The sequence below is a fragment of the Anolis sagrei genome, chromosome 1, assembly GCF_037176765.1.
Source record: "Anolis sagrei isolate rAnoSag1 chromosome 1, rAnoSag1.mat, whole genome shotgun sequence".
Taxonomy (NCBI): domain Eukaryota; kingdom Metazoa; phylum Chordata; class Lepidosauria; order Squamata; family Dactyloidae; genus Anolis; species Anolis sagrei.
In genome coordinates this window covers 161209621-161232608 of record NC_090021.1, presented here as the reverse complement: position 1 = coordinate 161232608, position 22988 = coordinate 161209621, and the positions used below count along the sequence as shown (strand labels likewise).

Genomic DNA, 22988 nt, shown 5'->3' with positions numbered 1-22988 from the left:
GTACGTGTGAAAAAGATCTTGGAGTCCTCGTGGACAAAAAGTTAAACATGAGCCAACAAAGTGATTTGGTGGCAAAAAAAGCCAATGGGATTTTGGCCTGCATCAATAGGAGCATAGTGTCTAGATCTAGGGAAGTAATGCTACCACTCTATTCCGCTTTGGTTAGACCCCACCTGGAATATTGTGCCAAAGAAGGAGCCTCCACCCACCTGGAATATTGTGCCCAATTCTGGGCACCACAATTCAAGAGAGATATTGACAAGCTGGAATGTGTCTAGAGGAGGGCGATTAAAATGATCAAGGGTCTGGAGAACAAGCCCTATGAGGAGCAGCTTAAGGAGCTGGGCATGTTTAGCCTGAAGAAGAGAAGGCTGAGAGCCGATATGATAGCCATGCATAAATGTGTGAGAGGAAGCCACAGGGAGGAGGGAGCAAGCTTGTTTTCTGCTTCCTTGGAGACTAGGATGCGGAACAATGGCTTCAAACTACAAGAGAGGAGATTCCATCTGAACATGAGGAAGAACTTCCTGACTGTGAGAGCCGTTCAGCAGGGGAACTCTCTGCCCCTGGGAGTGTGGTGGAGGCTCCTTCTTTGGAAACTTTTAAACAGAGGCTGGATGGCCATCTGTCAGGGGTGATTTGAATGCAATATTCCTGCTTCTTGGCAGGGGGTTGAACTGAATGGTCCATGAGGTCTCTTCCAACTCTTTGATTCTATGATTCTATGAAAAAACTCTTGTCTGTTGGAGGTAGGTGAGAATGTTTTCAATTGGACAATATGGGGTGGTTTTGCCAGATCTTTCCTCAGAAATATTAGTCAAAGTTGAATTGGACACTATGTGAAATGTCTAGAATGAACTCAAATTAATAGTATAAATCTGTTAGTCTAGCATGCAATTAAGGAGCAAGATCCACTTGAATCCCATAAACCAGGAGTTTTAATCTGGAAGTCCGTGAATAAGAGAGAAAAGTGACTGATGCTTACCTTTAGACTGTGCAATGTAGATGAGCCTGCTGACAATCTTACGCATGTGTGGCTTTAAAGCAAAATTTTTGGCTCCACCTGTGACAGAAATGATGAGGTTGGGTGTTTTCAGTTGCCAGTGCTGGGTCATAAGATTGTAGAGTGTTTCAGAATCAGTGTCACTTGAAAGGCGGATATACTGTAAAAGGAAAAAAGTCAGCTAAAAAAAAATCCTCCATGTTTCATTAAAGGCAAATTCTTTATCACAGCCAAATGATGCAGCCTACTGTATTGTTCCAAAGTCACATTAACCACCATAGCTATACCCAGATTTCACTGGTATTTTAAATAAAGCATGTAAATGCATCTCAGTCCAACAAAATTCTTCTCATCTTACCTTAGAAGCATTTTGCATATAACTACAATATTTACTTCTACAATAAAGAAAATGAAAATGTCCTTTAATTGACTTACCTTCCCTGTCTTGCCTAAGTTTTCAAATTCAATGTCTCCAAAAGCATCTGTGGGAAATTCCTTTGTGTGCTTCTTATAATTCCATTTTTCATTGTTGTTCACCTGAGTCCCTTCGATATGTTGAGATTTGGAGTACCCACATTTGCACAGGTTGTCACTATCAAGATGTGCACATATAGGGGGAAAATTCAGATGTGAGGATTTGATTATTGGGGTGGGGGAATAGTAAAGAGAGCAGCTATCCAAAATAAATCAAATATCTGGGAAGTACATAGCAAATCTAACATAATAAATGATAAGCTGACATGTATATTAAAAGTTAAAAGAGGTATATGGAAACAAAGTGATTTTGAAGATGTAGCAATGGAATCTCTGTGAGGTAACTTTGCTTTAAATGTATTTTTATTGCTCTGGGCTTGGCCATGCTGCCATCCTCCATTGTCTTTCCCTTCTACCTTTTACTTCCTCCCATTGAAGACACATTTTGCCTCTCTCTTTTGACTTTTTATCCTTTTACCTTTCTCAGAAGATGAGATTTAGCAAGCTAGTTAGCTCCAAGACCTTTTCTACCTAGAACAGATTTCTTTTCTTTTGATGTACGGCAAGGCTGCATCCTCTCACCCAACCTTTTTAACTTGTATGCAGAACACATCATGCAATGTGCGGGGCTGGATGAATGCAAGGCTGGGGTGAAAATTGCTGGAAGAAACATTAACAACCTCAGATATGCAGATGACACCACTCTGATGGCCGAAAGCAAGGAGGAGCTGAGGAGCCTTCTAATCAAGGTGAAAGAAGAAAGCGCAAAAGCTGGGTTGCAGCTAAACGTCAAAAAAACCAAGATTATGGCAACAAGAATGATTGACAACTGGGAAATAGAGGGAGAAAACGTGGAGGCTGTGACAGACTTTGTATTTCTAGGTGCAAAGATTACTGCAGATGCAGACTGTGGCCAGGAAATCAGAAGACGCTTACTTCTTGGGAGGAGAGCAATGTCCAATCTCGATAAAATAGTAAAGAGTAGAGACATCAGACTGGCAACAAAGATCTGCCTAGTCAAAGCCATGGTATTCCCTGTAGTAACCTACGGATGTGAGAGCTGGACCTTAGGGAAGGCTGAGCGAAGGAAGATCGATGCTTTTGAGCTGTGGTGTTGGAGGAAAGTGCTGAGAGTGCCTTGGACCGCGAGAAGATCCAACCAGTCCATCCTCCAGGAAATAAAGCCCGACTGCTCACTGGAGGGAAGGATAGTAGAGGCCAAGATGAAGTACTTTGGCCACATCATGAGGAGACAGCAAAGCCTAGAGAAGACAATTATGCTGGGGAAAGTGGAAGGCAAAAGGAAGAGGGGCCGACCAAGGGCAAGATGGATGGATGGCATCCTTGAAGTGACTGGACTGACCTTGAGGGAGCTGGGGGTGGTAACGGCCGACAGGGAGCTCTGGCGTGGGCTGGTCCATGAGGTCACGAAGAGTCGGAGACGACTGAACGAATGAACAACAACATGGAGAAAATTTATTGCAAAAGGATTAAAAAATAAAGAAGGAAAGTTACCGCCACAAGAAGAATTGAGATTTCGGACAGACAACATGTAAAAGTTGTGGCTTGAGAGGTGGGGGGAGCACAGCAATGAGGAATACTTCTGGCAGGGTTACATCACTAAAGGGGAGAAGAAGCAGGGTGCACCACCATGGCGGCAACACAGAAAGCTTCCCGTGTTGCACTTACAACAATGGGGGGAAGCCAGGTGGTGGACACTTTCTCCTGTGGGATGGGGTCCCGAGTAAGTTGGGCGATGTAGGGAGTGGGGTGACGGGTTCTCCACACACCCCGTTGGGATCCCATGGATTGACCATGAAGCGTGGTGAATCCTGATGTTAATAATAATAACCTTAATGTGATAAAGTTTATAGAAGATACTGCATACTCAATCGAAGTATTTCTTACTTAGTTATTATACAAATGTATGCACTGCTGAACATAGAAATAACACAGTGAAACATTTATAATGCCCAATTATTTTTTTTAAAAAAATCAAGATACAAATCATTTAAAATTGTCATTATTGTGTTGTTAAACTCAGCTCTGTCATTCTACCAGAAAGGCCTTTTAAGTACAGTTGTATCTAAATTTTCAAACAAGATCAGCTTATTTTCACATAAACTGCTACCATTTCTTCTGCATAAGCACACATCAGTTTGTTTGTGATCTCATGCAAAAGAAAAGGAACAGCAGATAGTATTGCTTTGTGAGTATTGCCTTTTAAAAATGTCATGTTAAGTTTTGCCCAAGACTAAAGATGTAGTTCTGGGTTTGTCTTTACATCTACATTTGAAGAAATTGTCTCTTTCAAACAACCCTGGAAGGGAAAACAAGAGTGCCATGAATTGAAGATAAAAATTGTACTACTGAAGTATATCTCAATAGGAACCTGGGTGCAATTTTTCACCAGTTCAATCATGATGGTATGGAATCATGGAAGTTGTAGTGTTGAAAGGGCATTAGCCATCTTTTCCAAAGAGAGCTGGTGCCCCACCAAACTACGCCTCTAAATTATATAGCATTGAACCATGACAATTAAAGTGATCTCAAACTGCATTAATTCTACAGTGTAAATGCACATTCAGTGATAATTGACCATGATGTCTATGAACAGTTGAAAGAAAATATTGAAATCCATACTAGTATGATACCCTCATTAGGCCAACATGAAGCTTACAACAATGCTGGGTAGATGCGGGGAATGCCGTGGATGTAGCGTACCTGGATTTCAGTAAGGCCTTCGACAAGGTCCCCCATGACCTTCTGGCAAGGAAACTAGTCCAATGTGGGCTAGGCAAAACTATGGTGAGGTGGATCTGTAATTGGTTAAGTGGACGAACACAGAGGGTGCTCACCAATGCTTCCTCTTCATCTTGGAAAGAAGTGACAAGTGGAGTGCCGCAGGGTTCCGTCCTGGGCCCGGTCCTGTTCAACATCTTTATTAATGACTTAGATGAAGGGCTAGAAGGCATGATCATCAAGTTTGCAGACGACACCAAATTGGGAGGGATAGCCAATAGTCCAGAGGACAGGAGCAGAATTCAAAACGATCTTGACAGATTAGAGAGATGGGCCAAAACTAACAAAATGAAGTTCAACAGTGACAAATGCAAGATACTCCACTTTGGCAGAAAAAATGAAATGCAAAGATACAGAATGGGTGACGCCTGGCTCGAGAGCAGTACGTGTGAAAAAGATCTTGGAGTCCTCGTGGACAACAAGTTAAACATGAGCCAACAATGTGATGTGGCGGCAAAAAAAGCCAATGGGATTTTGGCCTGCATCAATAGGAGCATAGTGTCTAGATCTAAGGAAGTAATGCTACCCCTCTATTCTGCTTTGGTTAGACCACATCTGGAATATTGTGTCCAATTCTGGGCACCACAATTGAAGAGAGATATTGACAAGCTGGAATGTGTCCAGAGGAGGGTGACTAAAATGATCAAGGGTCTGGAGAACAAGCCCTATGAGGAGCGGCTTAAGGAACTGGGCATGTTTAGCCTGAAGAAGAGAAGGCTGAGAGGAGATATGATAGCCATGTATAAATATGTGAGAGGAAGCCACAGGGAGGAGGGAGCAAGCTTGTTTTCTGCTTCCTTGGAGACTAGGACGCGGAACAATGGCTTCAAACTACAAGACAGGAGATTCCATCTGAACATGAGGAAGAACTTCCTGACTGTGAGAGCCGTTCAGCAGTGGAACTCTCTGCCATGGAGTGCGGTGGAGGCTCCTTCTTTGGAAGTTTTTAAGCAGAGGCTGGATGGCCATCTGTCAAGGGTGATTTGAATGCAATATTCCTGCTTCTTGGCAGGGGGTTGGACTGGATGGCCCATGAGGTCTCTTCCAACTCTTTGATTCTATGATTCTATGATTGTATGACTTGGTCAAATAAAGGCTTTACACTACTGAAGATTATTACATTTTCCTTCTGGAATTATTTAGTCAATCTTTAAATGTTATAGGAATCTCCCACAGCTTCACATAAACAACAAGGTCTACATAAATGTTTGGTCTAGTTATGTCATATTTTTACCATTCACCTTAACTGGATGACTTAGTGTGTTGCCTACATTGCCGTAAACATTGTTTTGTTTTGTTTTGTTTTTTGTCGTGTCAGGAACGACTTGAGAAACTGCAAGTCGCTTCTGGTGTGAAAGAATGTGGCCGCCTGCAAGGACTGGATGGATTGATGTTTTTATCATCCTTGTGGGAGGCTTCTCTCATGTCCCCGCATGAGGAGCTGGAGATGATAGAGGAAGCTCATCCGCCTCTCCCTGGATTCGAACCTGCGACCTGTCGGGTCTTCAGTCCTGCCTGCACAGGGGTTTAACCCACTGCGCCACCGGGGGCTCCAGTAAACATTGTGAGAATATTTTTCATTTGGAAGCAACAATTCTCAGAAACTGTAACTTCAAGTGAACAGTGGGTCAGTTTCTCACACACATTTATATTATTTTGTATGTAAAATCTATGCATTGTCTTCTTGTCTTCTTCCTACTTAACACATAATACAAACAGACAAAGGTTTTAAAAATCATGTATAAAAATGATCTAAAGCTCAAGTTAAATAACACAGTTCAAAAGTTCAGAGATAATTGACTTGGCATCTTACATTGACTTGGCATCTTTAGTGAAAAAGACACACTCTCTCTTCTTAAAGTTCTCTTGAATATAGTGGACCAAATCCTTGGGGAGGAAAATGTAAAATATTTCAGTGAAACCCAGCTGTGTACTTTTCAAAATAAATAAATCAATAGCATGCCAGTGAAACTTCCTATTGAAATGTACACATTGGCCCTCAAAACAAATGCAGTTAGCAAAACTCCATTTTTATTTCCAAAAGAAAAAGAGTTTCAAATATTATTCATTTTATGGATTTATCTTATATGTATTTTATTTATTTACTGTATTTTTATCCCACTCTATCTCAACCCCAAAGGGGACTCTACTTAATCTACTTAAATCTAGACAGAAGTCTTGTTTTAAAATCTATATAATAAATACAATAAATCTTGGGCAACTAACAATTTCAGTCATGGCTGCAGCCTATAGATGTAGATTTTACATGCAGAAGGATATAGAAAAATCTTATATGTAAATCAAATTGCTGCTGGTACTCACACCTGATGGTGTTTATAATTGAAAGTTTCAAAGTATTGCAGTATTTAAGATGCTACAATGAAAATATTCATGACTGTAAGGATAATCGTCACCCAATATAAAACATAAAATCAATATAAAGACCCATGGTTCTCTTTCACTAGTCTAAATGAATATATGCTGCCCAAACCTCTGACCTATGCTACAGGTAGCCTAACTAATTTTGGTTCCTTCACACTCTTCTTAGTAAAGAAACATTAAATCCTAGAAGAACAAAAATAGTTCTCAAACTAATCGGCAGTCTTATATCCTACTAGCTGTCCCCTGCCACGCGTTGCTGTGGCCCAGTCTGTTGATCCGGAAAAGAAAGTAATGAGAAAGTGTTGGCTTCTAATATATGTAATTTCTTTATGCTTGTGGTTAAACATATTTGTTGCTGTTTCTTTGTTGATGTGGAGAGTGTCTGGTTTGCCCACCCTGGAACATGCAATATATCATTGTCCTTCTTTATGGGTCCCTTTCAAATCTATGATACTATATCTCTGTGTGTGTGAATCATATCTATCTATCTGTCTGTCTATCTATCTATCTATCTATCTATCTATCTATATCTATGGTTGGATGGCTCTTTGTCAGGAGGACTTACATTTTCTTGCCCTGATGAAGGGAGTTGGATTGGGTGGCCTTAAGTATTTTCTGTTGGTCATGGGGGTTCTGTGTGGGAAGTTTGCCCCAATTTTGTCGTTTGTGGGGTTCAGAATGCTCTTTGATTGTAGGTGAACTGTGAATCCCAGTGATTACAATTCCCAAATGTTAAGGTCTATTTCCCCCAAACTCCATCTGTGTTCATATTTGGGCGTATTGAGTGCTTGTGCCAAGTTTGGTCCAGATCCATCATTGTTTGAATCCACAGTGCTCTCTGGATGTAGGTGAACTACAACTCCCAAACTCAAGGTCAATGCCCACCAAACCCTTCCAATATTTTCTGTTGGTCATGGGAGTTCTGTGTGAAGTTTGGTTCAATTCCATCGTTGATGGAGTTCAGAATGCTCTTTGATTGTAGGTGAACTATAAATTCCAGCAACTACAACTCCCAAATGACAAAATCATAATTTTTGGGTGATGGTCACTCCTTGTGTTATGAGACGTTTGTTGCCAAATTTGGTGTGATTTCGTTCATTGGCTCTTTTGTTTTGAAGGTACTCATTATGGACAGAGCATTTTTATATATATAAATATTCCTTGCATCACATACAGAAGAGTGATATTTTCATGTATATGAAATATTTATTCAGTACTGAATGAACTTTTCTCTTACTGTTACGTCAATGTATTTGCAACTGCATAGGAGAGTTAAACTAGTGACCCAAAAATACGATAAGTTATATGTCTGGGAATTCTGGGTGCATCGAACCAATTAAAGGGTTGTGCAAATGTGCAAATGGGATGGAAAAGTGAGCGTAGTATAGACCACTATGCTCACTTTTCCATCCCATTAGCAGTCCCATAAGACTGATGGTTCCTTTGAGAACTATTTTTGTTCTTCTAGGACTAAATGTCTTTACTAAGAAGAGTGTGAAGGGTGCAAATTACGGCTTGTACTCTTTCTATCTGTTTTTCTTCCTTTTGTTCTTAGATTCATGTTAAATATACTCTATCCCCAAATACATTGACGATTCATTTGAGAACTATTTTTGAAGTTCACAATGAGTTTTCTGTGAATCTGGAACATTAGTGCTGCTAGATTCCCAGTTCTGAGGAAGTTCCTCTATTCCATATAGCAGACTGGAAGAACTTGTGAGTAGTTAAGAGACCAAAATTAGATAGGGGCTGTAAATAGGTTTTAGCACCTCACTTTCAAAATAAAGTATAATTAACAATTTATTAGAATTGTTGATGTGTGCAGGGGGTTCAAATAGCAGCAGGGGGCAGTGCTAAGCAGGCCACACCAATGGCTTCCATAGACCACATGCAGCCTGCAGGCCACATGTTATGCAAGCCTGCCATATAGGCTTCCAAATAGAATTGAATATAACTAAAATGAAGTATCTGTGGACTCAGAAACATGTTACATGGCTGGGTTGTACACAAATCTACAAGCATACCAATACACAATTTTAAATTTCAATTTCAACCAGTCCTAGAGAAAACTAAAGCACATATACTTCATTTCTGTAGAGTGTTACAAAAGAAAATCAAAATATAAACTATAAAACTCAGAGGTAAAGAGGATTACTTGGATACACAATCACCTGTTCTACTAAATATATCAAAAGCAAACAAAATCTATCCAATCATGCCAAAATCTCACAATGAAAATCCAGAATTCATAAAGAATATTATAATCACCAATGATTTATTTTCTCCCTGCATGTGATAGTTACACTAGGTGTCGGTTCATGAGCCTGGAAGAATTTTATCACATTAGCTGTGTGGATTTGGATTTTAGTACTCACACTTTCACTGTATGACAGATCTGTGCTATGAGAGATACTGGAGTAAAGGCTTTTTGAGCTCTCCAAGGTACCATTCCTTCTGCTTTTCATGATATCTGTGGAAAACAGAGTAATAGCAGCAGCTCAAAAGAAATTATTTTTTCTCTGACTTAAAGTCAATATTTTTATTTATTATCAACTTGCTTTTTAATATTCATGGTAAACCCCAGGAGAAGTTTTAGAGATTCACTTTGGTTGTAGATTTTCCGCTCACCACAATATAAAAAGTCACCAGCTGTTCAGCTACTTATGATGACATCTTCTTCGATACATTGTTGTTATTGTTTTTATTATTATTATTAATGGTATTATTAACATTCATTAACATTACTATAGTTTTCTTTATGGCAGTAGAACCCAGTAAAACTTATCACTACACGTTTGGAGGAGGGATATGGTTTTGTATGTAATGTGAGGAGTATATGTTTATGAAAGATTTTGGAAGAGCAGTCCTCTCTTACCTACTATTCTCCCCCTGTTCCCCCCCCCCCCGACTTTCCAGGTCTGCCCAATAAGAATTTTCCACTGGCTAAACAAGGGGCAGCTGGAAGGAAAGTGCCCCAGTGACATGAGGCAATGAGATGCTTTCAGTATTGTCCATGCCTCTCTTTCTAGATGTAAAATGACCCCTCATATCTGCATTTCAATTTAAAGCACACTGTACAGATGTTAACACAGGACTGAACATGCTCCATAGTTGACAAAAAACAATATAAGGGACATGTTCATCAAGTTAAAAACAAAGAAGCAAAGAACCAGTGTAGTGTAGAAATAGGGATTTAAGAGACCAGGTTTCAAATCCCAACCCAGCCATGTAAACCCCTTGGCAACCTTGTGAAATTCACACACTCTTGCTCTCAAAGAAGCCAATGGCAAATCTCCCTAGAACAGATCTTATAAAGAATACTCTGCTATTGTCCTGAATTGACTTGATGACACATAAAATGACACACATTTGAGTGCAATGGTTTAGTAGCATCTTATTGAGACAATAGATCATGTAACAATCCTGACATTTTAATAATATTTATTAGGGCTGTCCAAACACGGAAAAATTTGTTTCTAAACTCTATTCGTTTTTAGGGAGTTTTTGCGTTTCGTTATTTAAAAGAATTCTGAAATTTTCCTTAAAAAAAGTTCGATATTTACAAAATTTCGGAAATCATAAAACAATTACGAAACAATTACGAATCGATTACGAATCGATTCGTTAATGGCAGCCGCGATCGCGCAATACGTTAAAAAAGCTTCTGAAGCTTCCCTCTCCCTCTGTTGTTGACTGTTGGTGTGATAATTATATTTTTTTCATTGAGAAAACAAACAGCAACCCTAAAACTTGCACCAGACATGCGGAAATAATAACAAAACATTTACGAATCAATAACGAAACAATAACGAAACAAGAAAGGAGGAAAGCAAAAGGAAACAGTGAAAAGGGGAGATATGCCCAGTTAAATGCGCAATTCCAGAGGTTAGCCAGAAGAGATAAGGAACTATTTTTAAATAAGCAATGCATGGAAGTGGAAGAAGACAGCAGAATAGGAAGGACAAGAGACCTCTTCCAGAAAATTAGAAACATTGGAGGTAAATTTCAGGCAAAAATTGGTATGATAAGAAACAAAGATGGCAGAGACCTAACAGAAGCTGAAGAGATCAAGAGAAGGTGGCGAGACTATACAGAAGATCTGTATAGGAAGGATAACAATATCGAGGATAGCTTTGACGGTGTGGTGAATGAATTAGAACCAGACATCCTGAGGAGTGAGGTTGAATGGGCCTTAAGAAGCATTGCTAACAACAAGGCAGCAGGAGATGATGGGATCCCAGCTGAACTGTTTAAAATCTTAAAAGATGATGCTGTCAAGGTGATGCTTGCCATTTGCCAGCAAATATGGAAAACACAAGAATGGCCATCAGACTGGAAAAAATCAACATATCCCCATACCAAAAAAGGGAAATGCGAAAGACTGCTCCAACTTCCGTACAGTGGCCCTTATTTCTCATGCCAGTAAGGTAATGCTCAAGATCCTGCAAGGAAGACTCCAGCAATACATGGAGAGAGAGTTGCCAGATGTACAAGCTGGGTTTAGAAAAGGCAGAGGAACGAGAGACCAGATTGCCAATATCCGCTGGATAATGGAGAAAGGCAGGGAGTTTCAGAAAAACATCTACTTCTGCTTCATTGACTATTCTAAAGCCTTTGACTGTGTGGATCATAATAAATTGTGGCAAGTTCTTGGTGGGATGGGCATACCAAGCCACCTTGTCTCTCTCCTGAGGAATCTGTACAAGGACCAAGTAGCAACAGTCAGAACTGACCACGGAACAACAGACTGGTTCAAGATTGGGAAAGGCGTACGGCAAGGCTGCATACTCTCACCCAACCTTTTTAACTTGTATGCAGAACACATCATGCGATGTGCGGGGCTGGATGAATGCAAAGCTGGGGTGAAAATTGCTGGAAGAAACATTAACAACCTCAGATATACAGATGACACCACTCTGATGGCCGAAAGCGAGGAGGAGCTGAGGAGCCTTCTAATCAAGGTGAAAGAAGAAAGCGCAAAAGCCGGGTTGCAGCTAAACGTCAAAAAAACCAAGATTATGGCAACAAGAATGATTGACAACTGGAAAATAGAGGGAGAAACCGTGGAGGCCGTGACAGACTTTGTATTTCTAGGTGCAAAGATTACTGCAGATGCAGACTGTGGCCAGGAAATCAGAAGACGCTTACTTCTTGGGAGGAGAGCAATGTCCAGTCTCGATAAAATAGTGAAGAGTAGAGACATCAGACTGGCAACAAAGATCCGCCTGGTCAAAGCCATGGTATTCCCTGTAGTCACCTACGGATGTGAGAGCTGGACCTTAGGGAAGGCTGAGCGAAGGAAGATCGATGCTTTTGAGCTGTGGTGTTGGAGGAAAGTTCTGAGAGTGCCTTGGACTGCGAGAAGATCCAACCAGTCCATCCTCCAGGAAATAAAGCCCGACTGCTCACTGGAGGGAAAGATACTAGAGACAAAGTTGAAGTACTTTGGCCACATCATGAGGAGACAGGAAAGCCTAGAGAAGACAATTATGCTGGGGAAAGTGGAAGGCAAAAGGAAGAGGGGCCGACCAAGGGCAAGATGGATGGATGGCATCCTTGAAGTGACTGGACTGACCTTGAGGGAGCTGGGGGTGGTGACGGCCGACAGGGAGCTCTGGCGTAGGCTGGTCCATGAGGTCACGAAGAGTCGGAGACGACTGAACGAATGAACAACAACAACGAAACAATTATGAAATGAATTGGAAAAATTCGTTTAGTTTTTTAGTTGCTCCTGAATGGTTCAATATCGCTTCGTTATCAAAAAAAATAATGAATTTTTAACGAATTACGAAATTACGAAACGAAACCGCCCAGCCCCATGTATCAAAAGCTGAATCTGATCCAGCCTCCTCGATAGGCAACTGGTGTGCCAACACTGCCTTAACGTATGCATACACAAGCATACATCAAATGCGGTCTGCCTACAATGGGTAATGTTTTATTCATGGCTGCCTTGAATTTGAATCAGACCTAATTTCAAAATAATGAAAGTCTAATTTAAATCACCACTTTCACATTTCCTTTCCTTCTATGTTATTTGCTTTCCTCCACTGATGCATAGTTGGATGATGATATTTCTTTTCTTTCTTTAGAGTGCTACTATGTCCTACACTTATGTAGCATATACAATGTCATCTGTTAACACAAACCCCCACTGGGTGATCATTCAAATTTGTCTTCAAGGTTCTTTTGTTTCTCTCTCTCTATTATCCCTGATGGCTTTTTCTGTGTATATCTACATACTTAGATCTAACACAGAAGAACTAGTAATACTCACAATATATCCATTATCATAATTGTAGGCTTTTGAGATTTGAGCTTCTGTTTGGTTCACCACAATGGAATAATGTGTTCAAAACCACTATGAATACTAACAGACTACCACAAAAGCATTTTGCTTCCATTCACCTTTCAGCACTTCTCAATTATTAATTGATTTAATGAAATTAATCATTGTCTCAGGGAAGGACTTTCTCACAATAAAATTCTCACCAACTCAAAACAAGAAACAAAAAAATAAAACAAAAACAGGTTATGATCTATATTTCAGGAAAAAATAGTACACTATCTATTCTACATGTCTTTAAAGTACTTTTGGGTTATTTTTATGGTCAAAGGGCTATTCTAGCACACAATGTGTGTGTTTAGGTGCCTTCAAGTCACTTATTAGGTTGTTTCATCTATGCCATCACTGCTCAAGCAGGGAGATTTGAAATGGTTGAACAGAGGCTCTCCAAAGCTTTAGGTGCTCTTACTGCCTATTACAGGGGAAACCAGCTGATTTCTAACCCATGCAGACACGTGTGTGCTTTTCATCTTAAGAACAGGCAAGTATCTCAAGCTCTGAGGATTACTTGGGAAGGAACGCCACTGGAATATTACAGCACACCCAAATACCTGGACCATGCTTTGACCTACAAGAAGCACTGCTTGAATATCAAGCAAAAAGTGGGTGCTAGAAACAATTTCATACAAAAGCTGACAGGGGATCACAACCTGATACAGTAAAGACATTGGCCCTTGTGCTTTGCTATTCTGCTGCTGAATATGCATGCCCAGTGTGGAATACTTCTCACCACGCTAAAACAGTGGATGTGGCTCTTAATGAGACATGCTGCATTATTACAGGATGTCTACAACCCACTCACTGGAGAAATTATACTGTTTAGCTAGTATCACACCACGGACATCCACTGGGAAGTAGCAGCCAGCAATGAAAGGACCAAGGCATTGACATCTTCGGCCCATCCTCTGTTTGGATATCAGCTAGTATGCCAATGCCTTAAATAAATAAATAAATGGCTTCCTAAAATTGAAAGGGATACTTGCAGGAACACCTCAGCAAGCGAGAGTCCAAAAGTGGCAGGCTAAAATCCAGCACCTCAATCAGTGGCTGAGACCAGATGAGGAACTCCCTCCTGGACACACAGAAGAGTGGACAACCTGGAAGGCATGAACAAACTTGGCACCACAAGATATAGAGCAAACCTTAAGAAATAGGGCTAGAAAGTGGAGTCCATGATATGCAAGTGATGAGAAGAGCAAATCACAGACCACCTACTACAATGCAACCTGAGCCTTGCCACATGCACAATGGAGGACCTTCTCACAGCTACACCAGAGGAACTCCAAGTGGCCAGTTTCTGGTCAAAGAACATTTAGCATAATGCCAAGTTTTTTTAAAAAAATGTTTTGTGTTTTTAAATGCATTTTAACTGTACCCTCAACTCACTTCTGACACGATAAATAAATAACTTATCACATTGTAAAGACTCATAAATTTTCTGGGGTTTTCTTAGGCAAGATGGTTTTTCATTGCCTTACTCTGAAATACAACCTATATATTCTGGTGGTCTACCATCCAGATACTAACCCTAACTGACTCTGGTTAGCCTAGAAGATGAGACAGAATCTGATGTCTTCAGAGTATTCAGTCAAATGCCATTACTAAGGTCATTATAAACAGTAGAACTTAATAAGAACTTAATAAAACAACATTTCATCCAGCATCATATAATTAAAAGCAAATACCCTATTTAAATTATTTTAGCATGAAATCAGATGAGATGTGCTGCAGGAAATCCCGCAAAAACAATTTTTTTGCAGTTTAATACACTTTTTCCATGTTTTTATGATAGAACCAATTAGAAAATGACATTTATAACCCAGGAACAAAAATCATGTCACATAATGAATCAAAATAATAATCAAAATAAAGAAACTGCAGTACTGCAGGAAGCCGAGTTTAAAAGGATGTGAGGGATCACAAAATGGTGGAGAGATGTGGAATGTCAATGCTGCTCAATTTGATATTTATCCACTACCTGCACTACCTTGACTGTAGTAGAATATTTATTTATTTATTTACTTACTGTATTTGTATACCGCCTTTCTCAGCCAATTGGCGACTCAAGGCGGTTTCCAACAAATCAGTATACATAAAACATAATAGATAAAAAACATTGAGAAGTATAAGACATCATAAAAACAACAAAAGCGGAATAGTGGATTAATGTGATAAAGTCCTAAATGTTGGGGAGTGAGATGCATTGTAAGGACAGACCGCCTCTTTCTTCCTCTTTCTGCTCCCTCCCCTCAACTGCCATATGCTTTTATAAGCTCATAAAAATGACAATATGCAAAATATATTATTGAGCACATATGAAAGTGTGTGTCTGATTGTACAAGAGTATTTCTGCAATGGATAATCTCATCTCAGTCTCAAATGCCACTTACAAACATTCATAAAATAATGCCACTGGGTGCAATCACTATGAAAATACTTGTGTTCCTTAGCAACACCATTAAAGGAATTACAATTATGTGAAGACTTATTCTGTGTACCACATCTCTAAATAGTGCCACTGAGAGTTGGCTCACACAGATATTTTGCAGTTACCACTGGTGGCCACTGCTCATTTCCAGTAAAATGGGTCTGCAATATAACTTACTCAAATTAGAATCCCTAGACCTATAGTAGTATCACCAGTTTTTTTTTTGTTTTTTTCTTTTTCTTTTTGTTTTTGTTTGTTGCTAAGCTAATATTGAGGCTTTGCAGCTGAACATTGATTACAATGCTGCAGTGGGCCAAATGAGAAGGGTTATTTCAATTTTATCTAGCCAGGACACCTAAAGACTAGGGCTGGGCGGTTTCGTTTCGTAATTTCGTAATTCGTTAAAAATTCGTTATTTCTTTTTTATAACGAAGCGATAACAAACCATTCAGGAGCAACTAAAAAACGAAACGAATTTTTAAATTCGTTTCGTAATTGTTTCAAATTTGTTTTGTATTCGTTTCGTTATCGTTTTGAAATCATTTCGTTATTATTTCCGCATGTCTGGGGCAAGTTTTATAGTTGTTGTTTGTTTAATCAGTGAAAAAAAATGATAAATATCACACCAACAGTCAACAACAGAGGGAGAGGGAAGCTTCAGAAGTTCCCCCTGTCCCATTGGGAGGTTTTTTAGCGTATTGCGCGGTCGCGTCCGCCATTAACAAATCGATTCGTAATTGTTTCGTAATTGTTTCGTATTGTTTTGTAATTTACGAAATTTTGTAAATATAGAACTTTTAAAAAGAAAAATTTAGGAATTCTTTTAAAAATCGAAACACAAAAACCCCCAAAAAACGAATCGATTTTAGAAACAAATTTTTCCGTGGTTGCCCAGCCCTACTAAAGACTAGTCAAGGATGACATATTCTTGGCATTACTCTTTGGACACCAAAGATGCTAGACTGCCTAAATATGATGAGGGCACCAGATGTTGGAAAATGAGCCTGGTTATACTATTTTCTGGTGCATCTTCAAGTGAAACTGGAATTAATATTTAGCCACCAATACCCTAAAGCAGGAGTTCTCAAACTTCTTCAGCCATGGAGCCCTTTTTTTAAACAAAAGATTCTTGTAGAGCATGCGGGAATTGTTTGACACATTGTGTTTTAAAATTTGACAGATGGCCCAGGCCAGAGGCAGATGGGTTTATCTGAACTAATTGAAAAAAACATGAACATGCCATGCAGGAAACACATAATCAAAGCACCCCATCCTTTGTTGCAACAACAACAACAACAACAACAACAACAGAAACCTCAGGAGCCATCTAGTTCAACTCCCTTCTGCCATGCAGGAAACACATAATCAAAGCACCCTAACAGATGGCCACCCATCCTTTATTGTAACAACAACAACAACAGAAACCCCAGGAGCCATCCAGTCCAACTCCCTTTTGCCATGAAGGAAAAGCATAATCAAAGCACTCCAACAGATGGACACCCACTCTTTGTTGTAATAATAATAACAACAACAGAAGCCCCAGGAGCCATCCAGTTCAACTCCCTTCTGCCATGCAGGAAGGACACAATCAAAGTGGTGGGAGGGAAAATGGATTTTGGAAGCAAGGAAGTTGAGGGAGAAAGGATCAGGGTGGCAAGGAAGGAAAGAGGAGTGAAAGCTTGGAGAGAGAAGGGGAGGCAGAAGAGAACCATGGAGCCCTTCAGTATGCTTCACAGAGCCCCAAAGGCTCTGCAGAGCACACTTTGAAAGCCACTACCCTAAAGGCACCACATACTAATCTTGGAAGCTAATCAGGGTCAGCCCTGGTTCATACTTGGATGGAGGCCACCAAGAGATACCAAGTGCGGTAGGCTAAATTTCAGAGAAAGGAACTGACAGAACCACCTCTGAGTATTCTTTGCCTGAAAAAATCCTATGAAGTTCATGGACCTGTCGTAAGTCCACAAGACAACTTGAAGACACACACACACATTTGCAGGGTAATAATGCTGTTATTTCAACTCAAGTTAGGTCAGTGAATGCCCCAGAACTAGACTCCAACTTTTCAGCTGAATGAGCCAATGCTCTGAATAGAGAATATTTGGATAATACCCAAGAGGACACTGAATATTCGAAATATGGAGCAATATGAGCCCCAATATTGCACGCTTCTCAATATATTCAGGTTTTTAGGAACATAGGCAAAATATTGTTGTTATTTCTTGCAGTGAAATTCTACTACACATAAAAAATAAAAAGCCCTTCATATTTTCAGCAGGTAAACAAGTGTGGCATTTCAGAAAATATGGTTCAAACAACTAATAATGTAGTTACATCTATGAAAAACAATAATAATGAAGCCTGATTAAAGATGTCAGAAATACCGGTCTTCTCATCCAAACCATCACATGCTTCTGTTTTTTATCTTTCAATTTCCATAAACTTGCTATGCTGAAGCCTGAATGGGATAACAGACATTTTATTTCCTCCTGTGTTTTTGTAGAATTACTGGCTACATTGCCTGGCTTATTTAATAGTCTTAGCACCAAAAAAGTAAACCATGAACATTGCTTCAGTTAAGTTGAATGTGAACATGATCCATTATTCATTTAAAGCTCTGAAGGATTAAAATGAATTCACCAGCCATGTGAATTATTTAAAAGAGCAAATGTATTATAGAAAACCAAAAAGGTTTTGTGAATGAACAGTACGTAAATGCTGAGCCCTCAAACTAATGATTTACAGGGATTCATAAAACTGAATTAGATCATTGTGGCATGTCTGAAAGCAAGTACATCCTAGCATTACTCCCTAGGTGCGCACATGGCATAGCACAGATATATTCCCTTGATATCTTATTTGAATTGCTAGTTCAGTAACATCACATTCTGCCCACTGAAGAATGTCTCAGAATATTTTGTTATATGTACTGCATGAGGTTTTTCAATAAAATGCAGTGAATTACTTGAACTCTGAAAGTAATAATATAAGCTCAAAACTAATGTCTTGCATCAATTCTACAACTTATGTCAAAAACTATATGAACAGACAGCAGGCTACCAAAAGCTTTCTAGGCAGAACTTCAAGAATTGACAGCAGTAATTGCTACCATCAGGAATCTTCAAGTTAGAAATAGATGAAGAAAACATTAAAGTCTTACATACCTATGGGATTGCAGCACAGTCCCAAAGCTATTCAAGCTGTCTGGGGAAAGTGTGGACGAAAGAGGAGGGTTTTGAGACTTCCAAGTTCTAGAGCTCCACCTTTTCATTTCTCTCATCTCTCCCCTGCCTCCAAAGTGGGAGGAGAATGAGGGGGACAGACACAGATTTTGCCACTAACTGTAAGCAAAATGTATTGATGGCAAAAGAGTATTTATGAGTGATGTTGATTAGAATGGGAAACAATTCCCTTAGTTAGCTGCAGTGGCCCGTCGATACTCGATATTTGCTATGATCTAATATTTGCTCTTTCCTGTAAAACTGTAGAAATATAACATCAAATATTTATTAAGAAAACAAATAAATAAACTGGGACATAGAGTGCCTCAATTCCTGCTTAATATTGATCAAGCCACTTTAAAACTTTGACATTAAAATGCAGTTAATGACTGCTGGCTACAGCAGTCCCCTACCAACCCCCCCCCCCCTTTAAGAAAAGATTTAGTAAAGCATGGAGGGAAGATGGTGGACCTTTGACAGATAATCTGAAAACACTTCACAGCCATCAACTACTTTGTTACACATCAGCTTTTCCAAGTGGGTTTTTTTTTCTTGACATCTAGACCAGAATTTATAACCTATTTAAAACATGTAGAGCTTGCTGAAGCTTTACTTCTTCAAATGACATGGGACTTGAAAAAAATATCTACTGCCTTTTCATCTCATGTAATGCATATTATTTGATAAATAAACGTCAGTATCGAGCCAAAAAGATTTATGATATCAGCACCACAGGGCTGCCATAAGATGTTGCTTTAATACTGCTTTAATTGTTTTAATTTGCTTTAAGTGTATTGTTATGTTGTGTATTGAGGCCTTGGCCTTTGTAAGCCGCATCGAGTCCTTCAGGAGATGCTAGCAGGGTACAAATAAAGTAATAACAATAATAATAATAATAATAATAATAAGATGAAATTGACTTGATAGCAAATAACAAAAAGAAATGCCATACATGTTTCATCAGAAATATTTCAGTTAGAGTTTATTAAATTTTCTCTGGGGCAAATACATTAGGACTTCATCACACTAGATCATCTATCCACTTCAAATTCAGTTGCTGCCTTATGCAGAATTCTGGGGTTTGTAGTTTAGTGAGGCCCAGGACCTGCCTGGCTGGGCCGTTTAAAGCCCCCCCCCCACCGTAAACTACAAGCCCCAGAACTCTGCAGGAGGCAGCAACTGGATTTAAAGTGGATCCATGCTCTAGTGTGATGAAATCCTAGGATTGCACATCAGTGTTCTTTGGTTTGTGTCATTACCATCCGGGTCTCAAACTATTTCTAGGATTTCTTACATAATCACCTGGGCACCATCTTTATTGCTCTAGGGCCAGTTTGAACCAAAATGTTCCAGACTGACCCCAGAATAAGCAGCCAGTGGAGATGCGACCTCAATCTATCATAATTCAAGGATGTGAAGCCCAAAGTAAATCCACATTCTGAAAGTACATTAAGCAACAATGATACCATCGGAGGCTTTCACAGCCGGAATCACTGGAGTGTTGTGTGGCTTCTGAGCTGTATGGCCATGTTCTAGAAGCATTTTCTCCTTGTGTTTTGCTTGCATCTGTGGCTGGCTAGATCCTCTGAAGGTGCCAGCTACAGATGGAAGTAAAACATCAGGAGAAAATGCTGCTGGAACATGGCCATACAGCCCAGAAACCACCAACACTCCAACAATGATACTATCAGTAAGTTATGCCAGCCACACTCTGCAGTTATTCATTATCTGGTTTAATAAGAAACAACTTATATTTGACAACATGGAAAAACATTTTGATCATTGTTGGAATGCATGACACTCTAATTTGTGATAGCATTATTATTTTTTAGCTTGCCATTTTTTATTGATTTTCTAAATTGGAGGTCCATTATCACACATTAAGAATGGATTCAAGCACCTTTGGAAAAGAACTCAGGCCACAACAGAGCAAAGCAGGACAATCGGCCCATCAATTTTCCATCACTTGAAAGGTCATTAGAAGCCTACAAGTATCTTTTGGCCTCCAGAGGTCAAACTCAAGAGTCATGTCTACAATAAATCTTTCTGCTTCTTTCTGGCTTTGCTACTTTCATAGTGCCATTCCCCTATCATCAACTACTTTCTTCCATTTTAAAATAAACCATTTTGAACTGTGTAGACCAGAACATCCCCTTAAAATAGATCCAGCCAGAACAATATGGAAGGATTGCGTTCAGCGGCTCCAGCCATTGAAACTAATGGAGATATTGGTGTTGTGTGACCATCCTAAAGTGAGCATAACACACTTTCTTGTCAAGATTTATTCAGATTTATTATCTTCTGAGTTTGTGAGAGTCTGATTTGCCTAAGGTCATGCAGTGTGTTCCATTGCCAAGCAAGGATTCAAAACACACAAATTACTACACCACACTGGCTTTACAAACCCCGAAAAACCCTGATTTTTCAGACAGACCTTGAAACACATTTGAGATCAGCTCTTATACAAAATCTTGTTTCATTTATTTATCCCATAATGTATACAACATTGCAAATCATTGGAGTGGGCCCTTGGTATTGGGAATTGGTTCCAGAATCCCCTAGACCAGGGGTCCTCAAACTAAGGCCCGGGGGCCGGATGCGGCCCTCCAAGGTCTTTTACCCGGCCCTCAATCAGGGTCAGCCTAGGTCTAAGATGACTTGAAAGCACACAACAACAACAATCTTATCTCATCAGGCAAAAGAAGGCCCACACTTCCCATTGAAATACTATAAGTTTATATTTGCTCAAATTGTTCTTTATTTTAATTATTGTATTGTTTTTAAGTGGTTTTGCACCACAAATAAGATATGTGCAGTGTGCATAGGAATTCATTCATGGTTTTTTTTTCAAATTATAATCCGGCCCTCCAACAGTTTGAGGGACTGTGACCTGGCCCTCTGTTTAAAAAGTTTGAGGACCCCTGCCCTAGACATACCAAAGTCCATGGATGCTCAAGTCTCATTGCACAGTAAAATGGTGTCCTTTATATAAAATATCAAAATCACACGTTGTTTTTAAATTTTATTTCTTTGGATTATTTTTAAGCTATGGAGCATGGAATCCATCAGTGCATAATCTATGGCGAAGAAGAGTCACCTGTACAAATTTTATTATTTTTTTATTAATGATACAATGATGATCTGGAAAGCCATATGACTCCTTTGTTAAGTTTTCAATGTATGATTATAAAGATGCCAGACTTTTTGGTTGCTATTCTTTTCTGGTGCTTTTTGTATTTGTGGAATCAACCTGACAGCTCAGGGATATCAGCCCAAGCTATGTCTGTGATCTCACAAAGTCTCAAAAATCAATTCCCTGTCAGTATTCAGTTATGTCTCGGCTTTGGAACGCCCTTCCCATGGAGGTAAGATCAGCCCCCTCGCTGATGGTGTTTCGAAAAAGATTGAAGACCTGGATGTTCGAACAGGCATTTGGTTAATTCGGTACAATGAACTGATGACTAAAAGATTGGTAACATGGACGATGAAATTGGATTATGATTTTAGTTAAGAGATGCATGGATTATTATTGATGGGCCAATATTGTATATTGTGCATTGTGTATGTTGTTTTTTATGGTTTTAATCTGAATATTGTTGTTTGTTGTACTGTTGTAAACCGCGTTGAGTCGCCAATTTAGGCTGAGAAACGGCGGTATACAAGCACAGTAATAAATAAATAAATAATAAATGTCTTTATAAGATTAATCTTCTGGGTAAGTAAATTCTAAACCTTATTAAAGCAGAAGAGAAACAGCAACAAAATCCAGCATCAAGATCATACAGATGTATTTTGTAATAAATACATGAACACAGCTCCCCACCCCCTTTCTGTTAAAATATGAAGATTTGGGCTCCTCCAAATGGGCAGAAAGCATTTTGATGGGAAATAGTAAGTGGACAGAACCAGACACACAAGAGTTCTATCTTTCAGGAGGTTTCTGAAAGGGTTGGCACCCCCAGTTTTGCTCCAATTCCAAAGAGTGAGCCAATACTGCCATCTAGTGGTATTGCATCCCAACACACACACACCCCTTTATCTTCATCGAAAGGAGCCAAATAGCATGCATCCCCTGAATTTCCAATGTAAAACCTCTTGCTGTGAATAATACCTATGTGGCATCTGTCTTGCAATGCTGCATCCACAGATTCAGGAAGTTCAGCTTACTTGTCTTAAAGGTGAACTGATATTCCTTAATGCTTAAATGTCTGAAGGCACCTTAGGTTATCTGTGTGAAACAAGCACACTTCAATTTAGGTCAAAGCAAGTAGAATCATAGAATCAAGTGGACATCAATTCAAAGTTTGTGGAAGTGGGTTTTAGCATTTTCCA

At 39.4% G+C, this 22988-nt stretch overlaps 1 protein-coding gene across 1 annotated transcript in view; it reads right to left on the bottom strand.

Annotated features, from left to right (window-relative positions):
- TRPM8 (transient receptor potential cation channel subfamily M member 8) overlaps positions 1-18671 on the bottom strand; it is an 81899-nt gene extending 63228 nt beyond the window's left edge. The window contains exons 1-5 of the mRNA XM_067469825.1: positions 18600-18671; positions 9037-9131; positions 6093-6166; positions 1439-1595; positions 986-1163 (exon numbers count right to left, since the gene is read on the bottom strand). Coding sequence (XP_067325926.1) covers positions 986-1163; positions 1439-1595; positions 6093-6166; positions 9037-9126 — 499 coding nt within the window. The 5' untranslated portion in view covers positions 9127-9131; positions 18600-18671. The remainder of the gene's footprint in view (positions 1-985; positions 1164-1438; positions 1596-6092; positions 6167-9036; positions 9132-18599) is intronic.
- Between the last annotated feature and the right edge of the window lie 4317 nt (positions 18672-22988).